Source organism: Anas acuta, chromosome 13 (assembly GCF_963932015.1).
Source record: "Anas acuta chromosome 13, bAnaAcu1.1, whole genome shotgun sequence".
Taxonomy (NCBI): domain Eukaryota; kingdom Metazoa; phylum Chordata; class Aves; order Anseriformes; family Anatidae; genus Anas; species Anas acuta.
Window position 1 is genome coordinate 15,869,458 of NC_088991.1, and position 21,164 is coordinate 15,890,621.

At 33.4% G+C, this 21,164-nt stretch overlaps 1 protein-coding gene across 11 annotated transcripts in view; it reads right to left on the reverse strand.

Annotated features, from left to right (window-relative positions):
- Window positions 1-21,164, reverse strand: part of DIAPH2 (diaphanous related formin 2) — a 252,477-nt gene that overhangs the window by 101,813 nt on the left and 129,500 nt on the right. For 10 of the 11 annotated variants that reach the window (XR_011101176.1, XR_011101178.1, XR_011101177.1 and 7 more), the window contains one exon: window positions 16,706-16,801. Coding sequence is in view for 3 of the 11 variants with exons in the window: in XM_068697351.1 (XP_068553452.1) it covers window positions 16,706-16,801 (96 nt within the window). In the remaining 8 variants the exon portion in view is untranslated. Of the gene's footprint in view, window positions 1-9,772; window positions 9,949-16,705; window positions 16,802-21,164 lie in introns of all 11 variants that reach the window. The other variant, XR_011101179.1, reaches the window with a different exon arrangement.

Below are 21,164 nucleotides of genomic sequence, written 5' to 3' on the forward strand. Positions count from 1 at the left end.
GAGTTTGCACGAACATATGTATGCATAGAAACTATAAGTAATGCAACAGTTGATACAGTCTTCTATTTACAGTCACTGCTCTCCAGCCAGGATGCTAAGCATGAGCCCCATTTCCTGGATTTTCTCTGATCCTAACCCATGTGTAGCTGATGTGCTTACTAGAGATGACTGATAGGTAGGTACATGCAAATAGAGAAGGATGGTAATACTGACCAATTCAAAATACTAAGAATGAAAATTGTTAGAATTGCCTACAAAACACTGTCCCGGAAAGCATTATTACTACAACATCCCACGTGGAATTTACAGCAAAAATCTTGTATCTAAAAGCAGATGACAAACTATATTTTAATCAACATCTGCTTATATCTTCTACAGCATGCTCAGCAGGAAGCATTTTCCTAGTTGCAGCTCTACGGAACTGGCAATGTTCTGTATGCTCAGGAAATAAAACTATTTGCCACAAATATCTGAAAAAAAAGTACAAAAGTACAAGTACAAAAAAGAACTCTCACATTTTGGAGTAACAGAAAATGGGTTCAGATCCATATCAACTCACTGAGGTACAAATGATCCAGTTAGGTTAATTCAGGCAACTCTCCTCACCAGCTGAATATGCTTCATGTCATCACCTCCTAGCTGACTGTATGCCATTCTCTTAACTAAAACAGAGCTCTCCAATTCTCACCAGTCCTACCTCTCTTACCACATAATTTCCAGCTAACTGCACATCCCACCTGCCATGCAGCATCAGCATTAACCTCCACTAAGACTTGTTACGGAAGTCTACTGTAAAGATAAACAGAAGAGCAATACTTTCAAATAAACAGAAATGATTCAACTTCTGGTTGCAGTCTGTGTTGGTATTAATCTAAACTGGATATCTATCTTCATGAGAACATAGAAATGGGAAGTAGTTATTTGTTACCATTCTATTACATACGGTCTTTAAAAGTGAGGCTGAATACCATCAAAAAACTTACTATATAGAGCATTTTTTCTATGTTAAATATTATTTTGCTTACTGGTAACAGACAATTCTTTCTCCAAAAAATACTCTATGACCGCTTCAAATAATTAAGTTACATTTTTCTTTACTCCTTGTATGTTTTGAAAGCAGGGTGTGTACTTGTAGAATTACAAAAAATTAATGATAAAATCTATCAAAATTAAGTAACAATCAGGCAAATAGTTTCACACTACCTTTTGAAGCATGGTATATACAGAAAAATATATACCTAAAGACTTTCAGACTTTAAGAAAAATAAATTATTTATAGGAATTAAACACACACTCCCAGTGAAGAGAGATTCATAATATTGAGTTACAAGGATATTTAACAAAAAATAAATTTTATCCCTAGATAATCACAAGGTTAATGGTAGCTAATCTATACTACGCATTTACTTCATGAAGTCTCAAAGCAAATTTTAACAACTGCCAAAAACTAGACATCATGTGAAAAATATTATCATTCTTTCCACAAAAAATTAGGAATATTCTCTTTACATTTCTTTAGCATGACGGGTAAAAAGGGACATTTTAACTAATATATCAATTCTGAAGTGTTTTCCGAGTCTTCAGAAAGGACTACTGTATCTTTTGGGAAAAAATGGCATAGCTTTCTAGTCACTAAGTAGTTGATTGCTTACCCTGCTTCCCTAGAAATCTTGAAATAGTGGACTACAATGGTTTTATTGCTGAAATATATAGTTATTTCAGACCATTAATTTTTGTCTAGGCTATCTGTGAGAATGTGTCAATCCATATTGACCCATAACAACCCATAACAACCATACTGCAGTGGTTAAAACAGAACTTGCATGCAAAATACATTTGCGCAAATATGCTTCAAAACACATTTATACCTTGTAATAAGTTTCTGTTAATTTTTTTTATCAAAAGAAAATTCTGGGAAGTATGTATGCTCCACTGAAACCAGATCAGACTTCAGAATGGCCATATGATTTCTAGCAATATGATACAAATGATAACACTATATGCCTGTCATAAAAATTCAAACATATATGTAATTGCTTCTTGTAACCTGAAACAACTGCAGGGAAACTAGTTTAATGACTAACTTCAATGGCAGCAGAATCAGACACAAAAACTGTTTTAATATGAAGATACCACTGCCACTGGCATCCTTTTCTCATTCAGTTTTGAAAAAAAACTTGCCGAAAATTCTTACAAAGACAGAAGAAATATGTTTGAAATCCTACATCTTCCTACAGAGCAATGAAAGCCTTTGCTAGCTATCAACTGGATGGCACAGACAAATGTAACGCATCTCCATGACAGGCACAGTAGTAGAGTAAGGCTTTAGAAACAGACTTCAAAAATGTGCAACCCTTAAAAGTAGAGCTATACTATTATAAATAAGCAAGCAAACAAAAAGAATAAGTACACCAGATTTCTTCTACAATGAGGTTTTATTCCAGAAATAGAAATTTATTAAAATGTATCATATAAAAATGACACAGCTATCATTTCTGACTGATCACAAGTAATGGTTTAATGGTTCATTTGTGTACTGACACCAACATGATTACATACCCTTGGATCCTCCTGGAGTACACTGCCTCACAAAAGCTTAATTCTTTCATCATCATCCCTCTTCAATCAAGCAAAAACAACTACAGATGTTCACAAGACAGGTTGAAGAGAGATAAAGGAATAAGCTTGCTTGAGCTAGAGCCTTTTCTTCTTTGCCAGAAAAACATGCAACAACCAAGAAAGAGAAAGAAAAACATGTAAAGGGGAGGACACGTCTACAAAAAGTAAAAAAGAACGACTGAGGATGAGACATAATGAATTTGGCACTGGGTTGGGTATTGCAAGTTGATACCCTGCTGTAGACAAAAAGAATCATCATCCTTGCACCAAGGGGGAGGAGTGGAAATCATATATAAGTTATATTAAGGTGACTATTTTGAAGACTATTAGACATACAGGCCATTTAATACTGTGCTAAACTCAGATAGTTTCTGCCTGTGCATAGAAAGAAAAAGAATAACAAGAATCTGCTCCTTATTAAGTCCTCATGAAGTGACAATTTCTGATGCATTTGTTTCATTTTCTTACCTCTGCTTGAGCAGCAAGAAAGGATCTAAAAGCAGCAGGTTTTATGCCACAAGTGATGCCTAGGTTTCCTACCCATAAATTTAACACAGTGTTTTTATACTTAAAGAAATTCTACAGATTAGTAGAAAGACAAAAATTCAGAGGGATACTGACATATGTGTTATCCCACCTTGGATGCTTATCAAACTCCGAGCTTTTGCGTCTAATACACACACACACAAAACAACAACAAAAAATGAAGTCATAATAGATTAAAAAAAATAAAATCCTCTCCTAATAAATTATTGTGCTGTTTACAGAATTTTCCTTTATACGTCTATAATATTTTTGCATGCTTACATCAACTCTTATCTTACTCAGACAGTCAAGGTACTTCCAAAAACTGAGAATTAGAAGTAGCAACATTTATGTATGCACTGGAATAGTATATCTACAACCTCCTGCTATCTACTTCATGAAGATTCCCCAACCCCCCCTTTTATTTTTTTTTCAGTCTTTACTGTTAAATTTTATTTCCTCCTTTGCTGTATATCAAAAAATTAAGACTGTGAATACAAAGAGTTCAGCAAAGTTGACACACCATTTATCTTTTCAAGCATTCCTCAAAAGACAAACCAGTTCTGGTTACAATTTTCTATTTCAACAACTCACATCTTTAATCTGGCTTTGTTTGGTTCTTTCAATTGATGCCAGGGTGCACAGTTGAGCTAGCAGTTGTGATTAAGAGGTCAAACATTGAATTCAGTAGTTTTTTTTTTTAAATCTACCTTTTTCCACAACTATTACTTTAGATTCTTATGTTATACATATCAGCAGGAGGCTATGGGTGAACACTACCCCCCAGTCAAAAATTGAAACAAGCTTTATTATCACTTACTGCTTGAAGTAAACGAACTCAATAGGAGTTCAGATAATCCAAGAACATACATATTGCCCTTTGAATTCAGAAATTGCTTGGTTTTCCTTCCTCCAAACCATCAATCCCTCTTCAAAAACCTTCAAAAAATTTTTTTAATTATTTTATTATTTGGGGGGAAACTTCTTGCACAAAAAAAAAAAGGCAACAAAAAAATGTAGTCCCATGGACAGAGTCCGTTAAAAATCAAATTACTTCCACACCATTCTCCTATTATTTACCTGCCAGTAAAATATGTAGACTCATTGTCTCTGCTTTCTCTGCTGGTCATTTTTGTATTTATTACTGAGTTACTAAGTTGTTTTTCTCTCCCTTTTTCTAAAGCATGTTTTTTCTGTTCTGAAAAACTGGGCCACATGCCTCTGAGGAGAAAGTAGTGCATTATTTCATTCCCACCTTTTCTTCTTTTTTGGCATCTCTGAGGCCTGCTATGCCCAGAAGTGCTTCCACTCAAGCTGGACCATCAAATCAATTATCACAGCAGTCTGATTTCTAAATATGAATGGCAATGAATGACAACAGGCAAGGCAAACTTTCAGCTTTGATTTGTCATTGGCAATGTAAATTTTTTTGTTTTGTTGTACAGATGTTTGTTATAGTGGCAATTTGACCAAACTCTTCCCCCTGCTGTCTGCAACTACACTGTGTAGATCTTGAGATGAGAAGCTTCACTTTTGCCAAGTCAATAATGAAAAGAAAAAATATGGGATAGGCCATTATCAATATAAAAGTTCTCTTTTTTCCGCTACACTGTTACTACAATTGTTCCTGTCAAAACAAACGAACAAACAAACAAACATAAGAAAAAACAAACCACTATAACAAACTTTATGGTAGTTTCCATTAAAAAGAACCCTAGATATTTCACAATTACAAAGTTCAATTGTTTAGTACTGCTGTCCCACTATTTAACATCAGATCTTCATTTACAGTAATAAGCTTCATTTTTTTTCCAGCTAGAATTAGTATGGCCTTTTGCAGTACTAAAAGATTATTTACTGTATAGAAGCATCCACATGTAATACCAAAAGTACAAGACGATTTAAGTAGAGAGTAAATTAGAAAAAAAAAGAGGTCCTACCCTTATTTATCATTAGTCATAGTTTGATGGTTTCTCCAACGGAGACTCATATATTATTTTGTTAAGAACGGAATTAAACTATGAAATATAAAAACTGATTAAAATATTTTTGTGCATTTCTTCATTGACACTACTAGTTCAAAAACATGCAAAAACTGCACTTTATATTGAAAGCTTATAATATTTTTATAGAGAACCGATTATGAAAGTGTTTTTTAGATAGCAGCTGGGACACATTCAGAAAACTTTGGAGTCAATTCACCTGCAAGTTTGCTTTATTGACAGTATATATAAACTGGGTGGCAATATATACGAAAGACTATATTGCCTATTCTAGTGAAAACAATTTCAACCAAGCAGGTAATAATTTATTTCTGCAGTCACAGAAAAAAAAATAAATCTTAACTTAGGTACTTTTGAAACACTCTTGGATTGTAAATTTGCTTTAATCTTCTCAAAAAGGGAGGTTTAACAGTACCACCTAGTGGTATCTATCCATAGACATATGGACCAAGTGGGCATCATATGGATACTAGGAAAGCTTCCTACAATCTTCTGACAAACCAGAACTCTTAATGATGTCACAGTTGAGCCCTGATTTTAGATGCCTTTGCTATTGTAGGACTTAAGATGGCAATCTTTTTTTTTATTATTATTTTTTTTCCTGTGTGATATTCAATTCTTATGTAAACCAGACAATTCTTATGTAAATCCAATTTCAAAACAGACAATTCCATTTATGATAATTTTTTTCATACGTGCCATTACCGCTACATTGACCTTTAAAAGGCTATACTTAAAGAAGACATGAGACTGCAAGCAAACTGGTCTTACACTATTTCATTCATCTGGAAATGCGACTACATGAAAGACCAAAATACTGCAATTCTGACAAGCAGATGGTGGACTAAAAGTACTGTGAAGTGATTACTATGAAAAAACAGTTTTCACAGTTATCTTACTTATTAGACACTGAACTTTTTTGCATAGAATGAGTGATAAAGACAGCATACCTGCATGCCAGCATGAAACTACAACCCCTCATCAAACCAAACTGATTAAGAAGAGTAGTTCTGAACTTGGAATTAGACTATCCATTATTCTTATATCTTATATCAAATCCTTTTAGAATCCATTATTCCTATATCAAAACACGTCACTTCAAAGAAAACATAATAGATAACTAAGAGAAAACTTCATCTGAAGATGACTATCTGCAATACCGGTCTCTCCAGTACATATATGCATAGTGGTTTATAATAGACTTTAACATTTTCTTTACGGAAACTGGGGTTATAAAAGAACAGTGAGGTCCACTTTACCATTTACTTGTATACTCTGCAGATACGAGAAAACTACCATTTTGAAGAGTTTTCCAAAGTGTGGATAAAATTATTCATTTTAATACCTTTCAAGTTTCTGGTATAAAACAGTATGTTATTATACTGGGTCTGGCTGGATCTGTGGGTCTTACTTTTATCATTTTTTAAACATCTGTTTCTCTTTATGTGGCTAAGGGGAAAGTTTATTCTGGATCAAAGTACTTCAGTAACTTTGTGAAAAAAGGGTTGCTGCTGGGTGCTTAAATGGTAAATTTATTTTCTCAAGAAAGCTGTTTTCACTGACATGAGCACATGAATGGAAGAATGCATATCATGGTTTCAGTGACTTGCATCTACCAAGTGGCAGATAATGTCTTTAGTAAATGATTGATCTTAAGTTGTTCTTATTGCCTGTAGCAACAAGAGAGATTTAGAAACAACTCATCATTCATTTTCCTTTAAACAACGCTACAGATAACTTTAGATTACAAACTGAATCAAACTATGGATTTAGCTAAAAAAAGTGGGAACACCTCTTCTGAAGACGTTTTTGTACTCTTTTATTTTATAAAGATTTATTTTACTTTATGGATATATTTTGCCATGAAAACAAAATTGCAAAACGCAAATTTGAGTTGCAGACACATCTACAAACCCTTTCATAGTGTAAAGAAAAGGAAGGCTTGGAACACCCTTCTTTGGTCATTCTTAGTTTCCATATGCCAGTTGTGAATTATGCCTCAATAAGATAAATAACTAGTCAAGAGTGAAAAAATGATCTGCTTTGGCGCACATCCTCAGGCCTGATGGGCTGACTACCTGTCAGATAATGTTGAAAGTAGGATTATGTCTGAAAAGGTTGACATACCACAGACTTCTCTAAATCAAACACACGCTGTTTAGCTAAACTCAGTGAACTTTAACTGATTAGCCCATCAGTACAGTGAATTTGTATCAAATAATTTTCAAAAGGCTAAACCAAGAGCCTACTTCAAATAGCTTCAAATAACTTCAAATATCAATGGTAAACAAACTATTATATTGGAGATTTCTTGTTAAAAAATTGAACTAAACAAAAAACAAAAACACAAATGCAGCCTTTTAATCCTTATTGTTCAAGATCAAATCTATAAAACACTATATTCAAAAAAAGGTAACAATAAAAAGGTACAGACACACACACACAAAGTTTCCACTAGGCTGGAAAGCAGAAATCAAAGTCCTTATATATATATTTTCCTGCCTTTTTTTTTTTTTTTTAATTTTATATCAAGCACTATATCATTGAAAAAAATATTTGGGAACAGGAATTCCACTCAAAGAAAAGATCATCATAAGGATATTCAAGTCTACAAGGGAAATCTGGTAAAATGAAAAATCAGAAATGCAGAAAGCTTTAGAAAAAGAAATAAAACAATTTTTAAAGAACAGAACCAAATTAATCCTTCAGTTCAAGATGTCATGAAAATATTCTTGTTGGAATAGGGTAGACACAACAAATGCAAGAAATGCTACAAAAGAAACAGAAATATTCTGTGCTTTGTAACCATAGAAGAGTAGCTGTTAAAACTGCCTTGGACTTCTCTAACTCTTCTTTCCTTCTTACTGACTTGTGAAACAGGCAGTCAAATAAGAACAGAAAATACAATACAGTAGAGGTGGAGCTTTTTCTGGCTACACAGACAAAGCTCCAAGATTGCACTTGACAGAAAAAAAAAAAAAGTGATGGAAGAACATCCATCCGATTTAAAGAGTTTCATATCTGTTCTTCACAGATTAATAGAACAGTATTTGTTTCTTTTTAAGAGTACAGAAAAGAGAAAGAATATGCAGTCTCCAGTCCTCTCCTCTGCATTTCAGAGAAAAATACAATCTTTTCAAGATAAATACAACTTTCTCTCTTCTAATACCACAAACAACACTTAAGTGAAGTGTAGTTAAGAGCATAAGGGTCACTCCAATGCAAAGTATCATAATTTACATGCACACGTTTATCTTCAACAAATAATGATGTTTTGCTTGACAACAATTACTTGTCTTTCAAGTATGTAGTTCTACTGTTTATTATCATTCAAGATTACATCACTTCAAAACCTACATCAATACAATTACCAAATCTGTGAGCTCATTTTTAGAAAAATATATCAGAGTGCTCTCAGTATTTCAATTTCTGATGCAATCTTTACAGAACACCAGCTGTTAATTTGATTTGGAGGAAAAAAATAGCTAAAAAATGCAAAAGAATGTCAGTTCAGATTGCTCGTAGATCATAAACTGTTAATTGTTTTAAATTTGTATGAATGTTTAGATGCAGCTGAAATCCTGAACTCCTTTATTTGATTGCAAAACCAGAGACAATAGTGACTAAATTTGAACAGCGTTACTTGTTTATGTATTAAATGTCACCTGTTAGTTGCTGGAGCTGTATTTTATTTTTTTTTTAATTCCTTCCTTGATTGATTTTATTGAGATTTAACTATTAAGTTACAAGCATATGTCTGATGTTTTAGGCAGAAATACATCTTTGTATTTTATGAATAGAATTAAAATATACTCAAGCATAAAACAAAATTTTAAAGGTGAACACAACCTTTTATCCAAAATGTATCCGGATTTATGGCACTCCTTAAAACACCAATAAAGTTACATGCAAGAATGTGGCAATGTATTGTAGTCTAAATTTAAAAGACTTGTCTACAAATGTTCTTTAGTTGGCTTTTTAAGAAATCCAAGTGTTGTTTCTAATTCCAATATTGTTATTTATTCTACAATATTCCTCCTTAATCCTTGAAAAATCAAATTTCAAGAAAAAACTCCTCAATTCAAATAAGCTGTGTCATATTCAAGTTCTGGCAGTCCGAAGCCATACAATTTTGTTGACTACTTTTTTTTTTCCTAGAGAATGCAAACTGTTCCAACAATATTTTCCAAAGGTATCCTACCAATTTCCCTTAATAGGTCATTTGCAAATAAATTCTTAAAAGTCCTTAGTAGTCAGAAGTCACAGTCACCCTATTTTAATAAGTCAATTAAAAAGTGTACAGTTAAAATCCACAGATACATTTACAGGTTTTATGCGCTTGTATATGTATAATTCTCAGAGTAACATTGCCTTAATATCGATATTTTGCAGAACTTTCTCTCTTCAACTGATGCTTTAGTGTTAGTGTAAGAATCCTCTTGCTGCATTTTCTTTTCTGAAATGTATTAATATTCCGGCAGCATGAGGATAATTTTTCCAGTATACATCAAAGAACACAAAACTGACAAACTCGGGTTAAAGTTTCGTACTTTACGCAGTGATGTTAAAGTCCTTCCAGGCTACATGAGCATCTTTGAAACAGAAGACATGAATTTAGAGCTTACATTAGTCTTTCTGTTCTTCAACACAGACTCTAAAGAAACCGCAGGGCATAGGAGATGTTTGGAAACATGGAAAATTCCAAGACACATCAAACTTCCAGACTACTCTTTTCATGTTGTGATTATCTTCTTGGGTTGTCTAACTCCTGACTACATGGGCCAGATGACACCTCAAGGAGCTGAAGGCAACAAAGAAAGTAAAAAAATTAAAAATTATCTGCAGTTGCAGAGAGTTTTGACAGTTTAAAACTTTGCTTTCTTGAAAATATCAACAGTTTTTTCCACGTCAGGTATGTTAACCACACAAAAGAATTGAAGATAGTACTGAAGATGTTATTTCTGACATCTGAAGGGCAGAATGCATTCTAAAATCAAGCACCAGACTACAAGGAAGGCGAGAATTGCCTCTAAAACAGCATAATAAGTGCAATGTCTTAAAAGGTTTCAAACAGAACATGAGTGTTCACTTAGTAAGGATCATAAGGTGCTTTATGCAGTTAGTCATCTTCCCTGTCCAAAACTGATTTGTTTAGTAAGTTACTTTTATTTATGAAATCTTGTTTGAATATTCGAACAGAAGGGAAATAATACTGCAGGTATCATTAGACAAAACAAGTATGACACAATCACAGGAAATTACAGAGCATTATGTGCCAAAATTCTGAAGAACCAAACCTACAAAGGGTAGCATCTAATAACCTGTATCTAGAAAACAACACTTCAGATTATGTGAAGCTTCAGTGCAAAAACAAGCCTCTATAGACTATTTCAGAAAGTTCTCTGAACATGAAATGTTCTTATGATATGCCAGCAAATAATAATAGCTGGACATCACACATGCTGTCCTGGGAGACAAACGGAAAACTATAGTGTATTGAATTTGTACAGGGTAAATTGGAAGACCAAAGGTCTTCCTAAAGGTACTTTAATACCTGACAATTGATACTCAATCTAGTACAAAACGTTCTTATTCACAATTTTATTGTCCATTCTACTTTCCATGGTCAAAAGTCACAGAAATGTCTGAAGACCCTGGACTGTTTGAGTACCTCTATACAATGAAAGAACTTCTCTACAGGTTTTTATAGTCCATTAGATTGCTTTGTCTTTGAATCCTCCATCCTTTCAACTACTCCTCTAACGGTAAGTACTCTAACACAAGTGCAGTTCCAGCAAACTGCTAAAACAGATCTTTACAAGCTTATATATACCCCTACACTCTCACGTCAGTGCTAAAAAGCTTTCAAATTATTCAACAATACAAACATTTTACAAATACAACACAGAAATACAGCCAAACTCTGTTCAGAGACAGACAGCATCTTTTTTTCTGAAATATATATTCCTTAGTAATAGAATCAATCTTACTCCAACTACAAATAAATATTCGGACTCCACAACAGTTCTAGCTTCCTTCAGATTGGTTGTCTACTCGAAGAAAACTTTTGGTAAATCTCCCTTTTTCATTCTAGTAAAGAAAATCAAAAAATAAAACATGCTTATGTGTCATCCACCATGTAGTGAGTTATGTCTATACACAAATAATGTGATTCACCACAGATTAATTTTATATTAATAAAATGATTAAGCTAATTGACTTCCATATAGTTGACTCAACACTGTACTAAATTGTAATCAGACCCCAGTAATGGTGGAGTTTGGTTTTGTTCTAAAATCAACTTAATTCAAACTCAAAGTAAGCCCTAAGAAAAGCCATAAAGAAATTGCATCCTCCATTGTGTCCTGTTTTATCCATTCTGCTGACACAGATTAAATCTGCATAATTTGGCCGTGTATTGAGATTATAGAAGGTAAATGCTGCGACCCCTAAAGATGGATTTTCTCCCACCCTCTTTTGTTTAGGAAATAAAAAATTAAAAAAAGCATTCTCTGGTCTGCTTAGTCTGACTGACAGCTTCTATAGACTGACTTAATGAACCTTTCAGCCCAAAAGTCTTCACACATCCCCTGATAAGTAGTGGAGTCAAATTTTACTTTTGGCATTCTCATAAATTTCCAATGATATCACTGGAGTTCTAAGCTGTCAAAAAAGTAAAAACAAAACACACTGTTAAAACTTCAGGAAGATCAACTCCTGAGGAAACATTGAGGATTTTAATTTTCATCGATTTTATGTTATTTTGGAAGTCTGTTCACTTTGAAATGCAAAAAAAATCTGCATAATAATTGGACATTTCCCTAATTCAGTGCGACGTGTCTGTTGTTCTTCGTAATTTCATGGGGAAAATATGCAGAAAGACTGTCATTACATTCCAATAATATGTTTGTGAAGTTACAGACACATAGAAATTGTTTTACAGTTCTATATACCTGACATATTAAACAAAATAATCTTCAACAACACAAGAAACACCTAACGCGTTAACAGAAAATGTACAAAAATACAGAAATAACACAAAAAATGAAAAGCAAAAAGAACAGAGCTCTGATCTGAATAGCACCACTATCTTGTTTATTTTAGTTTATTTTTAGACATCCATGTGGAACGCACTGTACTGTATGCACATGGCTTTTAAATAGCAATATTATGATGTTATATACTTCCATGAAAGGGTAAAAGAGGATAAACTAATTCACATATTATTTATAACATGCTCACGGAATCTTACAGCCTACACTGGCCTCCAAAAAAGAAATAAGGAGTATATATATAATGCAGTGATCTTCTACTGAAACTAATGAAACCAATCTGAAACCTGTGCCAGTGTTTCAGAGCTGTAATGGGGACAGTGACATAAAGATGCATTAAAGATTTTGATTGATCAGGACACGGCATGCTCCTTGAAATTCAAACTTTCCTGGAGCACAAACTACAAAATGTAGTCTGAGAAAGTCTACTGCCATGCAGTCAGACCTGTATTCATTTAAGCCCAACATAATATGAATGAATGGCCAAAGACACTTTGGAGAAAGATTAAAAAAAAAAAATCATGGCACAGAACCAGAAATAATATGCTATTAGGCAAAAAATCCTCCTAAAATTATCTTTTCCACAATTCTTAAAACCATGAACATTATGAAATTCATACCTAGACAATATTACAAAATATATACCAAAAAAAAAAAAAGAAAAGAAAAAAGAATCCTTCATATATAATAAGCTTCAAATATCAGGGTATGGTTTTTGGTAGCACTCATCTAATAATAGTAGTTTTAGCATAGAAAGAAATAGCACAGATTTTAAAAAAATCTTATTTATATCTCTAAGACATAGTAACTAGACTTCTTACTAGATTTCTTATATGCTTCTTTTTCCCCTTTAAACACTGTGTTGACAAAAATTTGTGTCACGCTTAAGAAATGTTACATGTTACATATAACCCTTTTCCAAATTCAAAGCAATGCTGTGCTTTCCCCAAACACATGACAATAGTTTATGTGTTTCCCTAGACACATGAGAAATACACAGTTCTATCTCGTTTGAATGTTTCTAATTTTCTTTCCAGGTATTTCTGCATGCAAAAATGCATTAAACTAGGAATAATGCAGAAACATTTTTCTAATTCCACTATACTCATAAAGCATCATTCCATGTCAAGCCCCAGCGTATCTCACATACAAATATCATTTCAGTATTCCTAAAACATCAATAAAAAATGATATTACCTAATACTTTTTAAAGTTATTTTATTGACGCAATAAATAAATCTTTTTAGTACCTCCATTACTGAAAATACATATTGGGTCTATTGTAGACAAATGGACTTGGCTTTACTACGCTGCAGGTGACTTAGAAGCCAGCATAGTTTATGCACTAGTGCAGTAGTTCAGAGCCACTCAAGACCTTTGCTGGGCTGGGATCAGCACTTCCTTAGACAAACCTAAAGACCATTTAAAAAACTGGCTAGTAGTTGTTTGGCTTCAGACTAGCTTGATGTTCAGGCTGTTTATGCCTGCAAACGGCTCTGGAATTATGCACGGATTGTTGCATAAAAAACAGACCCTTTAGAGAGTCAAAATATTCCAGTATTACCATTACTTCTTGATCAAGTGAAATTGAAAGAATCACAAAATTCTAGAATTCCAAACAGGTAGGAACTTTATTTTAGTGACAAATTTTTTCATGTGCAAAACTTTGAATACCAGTATGATTTCAAAGTATGTTACCACACCTGATACAGAAGTTCTTTACTAACTACGTTGGTTGGAGTTCTAAAATCAATGGTATTACTGCCTTCCATGAAGTCCCTTTGCTTAGGCTAGTCACAAAATGAAAGTCAGGTATACCTTTTGTTACAAGCTTAAAAAAAAAAATAAAATCTTTTTTGCCAGAGCAAGATTGCCTCTTTTAGCACTAACGCTGGTGTATGCTAGTTTAGAAAGACTTCAGAAATGCATCATTCATTTACTTGTCTGTTAAATGAAGGAAGGAGAGTAGTGTCCACTGCCGTAAAGAGCTTTTCGATTTTCAGATAGATACAGTGAACACAGAGTAATACCCCCCACTATCCTTATTTAATCTCATATCTTGAGATTATTGAGATTTCCCAACACTTCCAGGAAGTCCATCTGGCCTCTTTCTCTAGTGTGGACTGCTAGCTTTGCATGCTATTCATTAGTACTCAAGTAGTTGGTAAATGAGTACACAAACATCCTTTTTAAGTGTGTAAAAATGGTTTCTCTAATTTCAGGTACCACACAGAGATGTGGCCAAAATTCAGCCACCAATCTCAAGAAATTTAAGCCTTAACATCTAGCAAGACATACCTATTAAAATGGAAGAGTGTGAATTAAAAATAAATCAATATTCCTAAATGTGAGTAACTTATACATAACTTCTACAAACTTATATAAAATTCTAACCACATGACCTTGGCATTCTCATTCTGGATGACTTTTTTTTTTTGAGAGGCTAGTCACTATGAACACTTCTTCTGGTTCTCATAAAAACTTTTAGTTCTAAAGGTCTATTCCAACATGTAAGACATCCAAAAGGTTTTGGAATCCTAAACAAAGCTTCTAAGAGATTCAGAAAAAACTGTGTCAAGTCAGCTCTCAGAAAAAAATACTCCATAAGATATACTCTACAGCTGTTTCAGGTCCCTATGATGAAAGGCAAAAACAACTTTAAAGAAACAATTTCAACATCTGAAGCATCGGGCACAGCCCTGCATCTCACTTACATAAACTCAGATGTTATATGATGCAACTTACAGATGTCATGGGGCTGCAGCATAATCTTCAGTATTTCCATAATCATTAACAAGCAATGCATTTTTAGTGCAAAAGCAAACAGGCATTCTGCTATGCTTGAAATTTCATATATGTAGAGCCTTATATTTCTGGATCTCAGAAGAATTTGATGACTGCAGTAATGCCAGTGTTAATTTAAAAAAAAAAAAAAAAAGATGTGTTGAAAAGCTTGAAAGAGTGTTCTGATACATTTACGTTCAGTGTAAAATTTTATGTAATGCTTTTCCAGAAAAACTAACAAAGCGTACTTTACATACTACACTGAAATGGATTTAGAAGCACTTACACCAATAAAAGCAAGTGGCACATTATTTAGTATTACCTTGTGTAAGTTATTACTTAACACAATGACACTTGTGTGCATTACCTAGCACATTACATTGCGTAAGTTATTAAATGCTTTAGGTGAATTACATAAACTCAGATGTAACGAGTTAACAATTAAATAGCACCTTTTTGAAGGACATGTTTAGAATGCGTATCACTTTCTGTTTATTCAGATAAAGATCTTGTTTTAGAAAAAAATAATTAAAATGGCAACTAACAATTCACAATTATACAAAGCAATATAAAACACACACACAAAGTCTAAAGTTCACAACACACTTGTCTAATTTACCAAGGATTCATAAGTACTTTACTGAAAAAATATATATATTTTTTGGAAACCTCACACCTTTTTTTCCAAGTATTACATAACCTCACTATGTCAATGTGTCAAGAATCTCTTAAGTACCAAGATCTAAGAATCAATTTGAAAGAAACTAATCAGTTTTCAATACTATCTCCAGTGAAAGGTAATAACCACAATAACACAGGAGAAAACAATATGAAAATTACTCAAATGTATGCAATTCCTTATTTTTTTGTCTTTATGTTCATACACTTATTAATTGTGAGGTGTTTTCAGACCCTCTTCATTCCCTTCATGCTTAAGGGCGTCACCCATGTAAAAACCTGGAGAATCTAGTCTAAGTAGGTTTTAGGTTAAAGCCTGCTTCTTTTTTTTTTTGGTGTGTTTCTTTTTAAAAATGTAAAATATATTTTAAATAAAAAATTGGAAAATAGAGCATACCGTGAGCTTTAATAAAAGGTAAATATATAGTAAATGCTATTTACAAACTGTATGCAACAGGCATACTTGTGAGGGGAGAAGAATGGAAAAGAGAAAACACTGCAACTGCTTAGCTCTTTCTCAAATTTCCTCATGACCTAACTTGCAGGAAGCACTACTTGTTCAGACTACATCTGTAAAATACTATTGTCTTCTTCAAAAAAGTAGATGATTTTTATTGTAAATCAACTTTCACAGCTACACAGAGTACATCTTCCAACCAAACAAGAACATATTTAAGACTTGTGCTTAGAAATGATGACCAGCTATATTCTTATACCAAACTCTTCCTCGTGTAAGAAGTTAACATTTTTCATCACTGCCTACAATAAACTGATTATACTTATGGTTTTAATGATTAAAACAGACTTGCTTTGTGCAGTCATGTTTTTAAATTACACTTGAAACAGAAGAACCCTTGTTATATTTCAGAGCCTCCAATTACCTGAATATAAAGCTATATTTAAAAATCCATGACCAAAAAGAATGAATTCCTACTGAATTTTCACAGTAGCTCAGTGGTTTCCAGAGAAAATTATTTTTAAGTCTTGGCAAAATAACTTTTCTCCACTCAGTTCATAATTAAAAGTTTTAAGAAATCATCTTACCGTGTCCCCTTGGTGTTCGTTTCCTGCGATCTCTGAATGCTGCTCCTGACTGCAAGGCCTCAAGCAGACTATCCATCACTCCTGTCTCATCACCCTCTGAAAATAGGAGAAAGATATTATTAATCCCAGTGCAATTGAAATCCGAATATTAAAAACAAAAAAAAAACACAAAAAAACAACAACAACAACAACAAAAAAAAACTTACATAACACTTCCAAGCCACAGACATACATCTTTATGTAATGGATGCTGTCACTGTCAGCGCTTCAGGTATCCCTGCCTAGTTTTTATATGATGCTCTACTAAGTAAAATTTATGCCAATCCTACTGTTCTTCAAGACGTGATCTTGTGCATTATTGATGACATTTTCAGCATGCAGACAGATGCTGTTGAATGACTGTATTTTCACTGCTAAAATTCCTTTAAGAACATCTTGAAGTAGAAACAGGCCACTTTTTTGGGGATTTAATCAAAGCACACGGAAAATCTGATGAAACTGAATACCACAAATATTGTAGTACTGCATATATATTTGTGTTGACTCTTATTTTTATGATGCACTGAATCTTTACTAGCCACATACTACACTGCTACTCATGTAAAAGAATACCATGGATGACCTTAAGGCAAGATAAAGAAAAGAAAGAGTAAAAAAAAAAATGCAGTGAAACTAAGAGGTGCAATACTTCGTAAAAGCTGAATTCTATTTCTGCCAAATCTTCCTCTTGGTTTTCTATTTGGTTCCCCCCTTCTCACTCCTGACTGAAGCAAACTTGCTGCTTTTAAATTGCTGGATTTTACAGTGCAGTATGATAAAACAAGTAGAAGGTTTATTTTTTACATATTTAAGTTGTGAACTTCCTTTGCATTTCAGACTGTTAATAAAAGTTGATCACAGCACACCACAAGAAAAAGAGGTCAAAGCTGCAATATTACGAAACTGTTGATGAATACTTATTTTCCTGCTCACATCTGTGTTATAATCTAAAGCTAAAATATAGACTAGGCTCAGCAGGTAGGAGGTGAACATTTTATTTATCTCTCTCAGTCTTCAGGCTAATACAAATTACTCCACCAAAGAGTGGGAAGATAATTACTTTATGCAAAAGATTTACATTACTGGAAGATACTTCTGACTTGCACAAAATGTAGGAGTTTAAACGTACATTCAAGGCTCTCAAATGCTGAAGTCTAAAAGCAGCTTATTAAGGCAAAAGGTATTCTGCCCCGGTTCCCAGTTACATTTAGATGCATTAGATTAAATCCAGACCTGATATAAGAGCATGCAAATCCTAAATCAATACCTGGTTCTAATTTCTACATAATGATTATCAGTATAATTACTTGGTAAATTTAAATTATATATCAATGTAATTTCAACTATTAAGTATAATATGTCACATATATAAACTTATCTTCAACACCAGATGGAAGGGAGCAGAACAAGAGTAGCAACCTGAAGACTGAAATACAAGTCTTCCTGTACAGAAAATCTTCTTAATTTTCTTTGTCTACCTTACCATACACATGTTTATTCAATGGTTTATTGTTGGTTCTGCATTAAATTTATTTTCTAAATCAAAGATCTGTAAATACATTTTAACCAAACTATTATACTCCATGTTGATCTGAAACATCTAATGAATATGATTGCAAAACACATAGAGTTAGTTAGCATGTTAGAATATTTTATGCGTAGAAAAATTACAATCATTTGACCTTCAAAAAAAAAATTGGCAGAATGTATGCAAAAAACCTTCAATACTCCATAGATGTTTACACAGCATTCCACATTTTCTGCTGAGTGTGCTATTCTACCTGCTAATTACTGCGACTGCTAAAGAACACCCTATTTTGGGGTATCAAAATATACAATACAAAGAGACATGAATTACAGAAGCTGTAGAACACAGTGATGAGATTTTTAACTTCTTAAAGTGAAATTTATGCTGGGTATGCTCTCATCACTGCATCTTAATGAAAGTTGTCAGTTGACTAAATGGAAACTGGACAAAGAATTGCATTTTTAGTCAGCCTTCATTAAAATTCATAAATAAAATATTCAGTAGAAGTTTCAGACCTCACCCACAGTTTTTGCTGAGGTACTTCACATAGTACAAGCTACCTCCTTGATTTATTTTAATACAGCCTGCAACAGTTTGCAGACACAAATCAGCTAAGTCAAAAAAAAAAAAAAGTTTCTAAATTAACTTATTCTTAATCAAAATTGTCCATGAAAATATGATGTGGATGCCCATCCTTAGAAGTGTTTGAGGCCTGGGTGGATGGAGCTTTGGGCAACCTGATCTAGTGGAAGGTGTCCCTACCCACAGCAAGGGGTTGGAACTAGATGTTAAGTCACCTTCCAACCCAAAGCGGGTTAGATACTACAATTTTAAAAAGAAATATAATAACTGAGATAGCACTTTTGACTGGTGATGGTAAAACAACACAGCAGAATAGCTTAGGTCTTTTAAGTCACTTTAGTCGCTCTGGAGAACAGATTACAGAAACTGCTTGAAATCAGAACACGTCAGACCATCCATGCAAAACATGGTCCATCTCCTGCCTGTTTGGTTTCTTCTGAGCAGTAGCTGTGAATCTGAATTGGCTCCCAAGAGCCCCTGGGAACATGTTCTCATTTCTAGAGTGTTCTGCTGTCTTCCCTTTGATTTGTTCATGCTGACTAGGAGAAGATCATGAAGAGAATGCCCTTGTATTTTACTGGTGCACCTCCCTTTTCCAGTAAGGGAAATGTATTTGCAAAACAGGTTGTACTCTTTGGGTTTCAAATGTACTTATTGTAAACTAACTTAAATTAACACAAACGTAAGTAATTGCATGGCCATTTGGACAGAAGCTTTCTGGAACTTTGCAGGAAATTTTTCTCAAATCTAGGCCCTTACTGAAAGAGCCTTATCAAATGCCACTTTAGGTAACACATATCTACCTGTCTGCTTCTCCAGATGGTTTCAAATTCATACTCCTAATCACATCTTGCACTATATTTGTTAGCACTTCTGATGAGTTACATTTCAAGAGTGGAACTACCAAAATGGTTCACTGCTCTTTCATGAGTCAAACCCATGTCCTTTATAAACTTTGAAAAAAAAAAAAAAAAGACTGTGTATTCGTAACTAGTATTAGGATTCTAAAATGCAATATATTCACTTAACAAGGTCAATTTTCAGTGTCTTTTGGCAAGTATGTATTTATGTTTTCATACATTTGTATGTTATTCATCTGCTAAATTCATTTTGCAAGCGTAATAAATATCTTCAGGAAGCAGTCTTCCTTAGCATTTTGCACTAATATACAATCTCGTGACTGTTATTTACTTTTTAATTAAATGGAGAGCAAGTTTGGACGGTATGACTGATAAATGAACCTATACCTCACGTCAGTTTACAAAAGAAGGGAAATCCTTGCTTACATACCAAATTAAGCATATTGTTTATGATAACCTGATCTCAGGCTTATATCAAGTTAATAGAATGAGAAAAATGTGCTTTGTTACACTGGCAGACCACTAAAAACAATTTCTGAAAAGTGCACACTTATTTTCAGAAAATGTCACAGTGGTCAAGGTCTACTTCAACAGGAATGTATTTAAGTGAAATGTATAAATATTACCCCTGGGGATCATTTGCCCCTTGCAAGGACTATTTACGCACACACGTGTGCACAGACACTGCCTCTGTGTGGGAAGGAAATGATTGTGTGGCTCCAAAAAAAGAGAGAGAAAAATACCATAACAATTGAAGATATCCATAATGAAGTTCCACTATTGTTTCAAAGGTTACAATTCTGTTACAGTATTAAGCAACTTGTAAGTGACATAATTAGCTGACACAGCACTTTTAGCATTAGAAAATCACTTAAAAATTGCTGATAGTTAACAACTCAAATATTTTATCTAAAAAAAAAAAAACCACAAAAATACATATATAAACTAAAAAACTCGCAAACATTATGCAACTTTCTGCTTCCAACAAAAATGTATACTCTGCATACTAACCCAGAAGCAGTCTTTGTTTCCGCTGCACATTAAAAAAATTAAATGCAATATTGTTACTTTATTATTATTTTTTAAACTTCTCCCAGTGGATTACAGAAGTCACCAGTGATCAGAAATTTCAAGTTCAAAGTTTGACTGTACAACTAACAAACAGCCATGAAATTAATGTCATAACGTTCAAATTACTTTAATTTGGCATCTATACCTGAGAAAAAGAAATCCACTTTTATCACTAAAATAAGCATCATTTGATGTCTTACAGAATTTAACCTTATAAGTATATATACATTTATGTATTTTGGCAAGTTAACTTTATCTATACAACTATTAAACAATTTTGGGAAGAATGTTTTAACACTAATCATACAGTAAAAAGAGGCTCATTAACATGGTATTCTTTCCCACATAATTAGGGAAATTACTGTTGTTAAGACAGCAT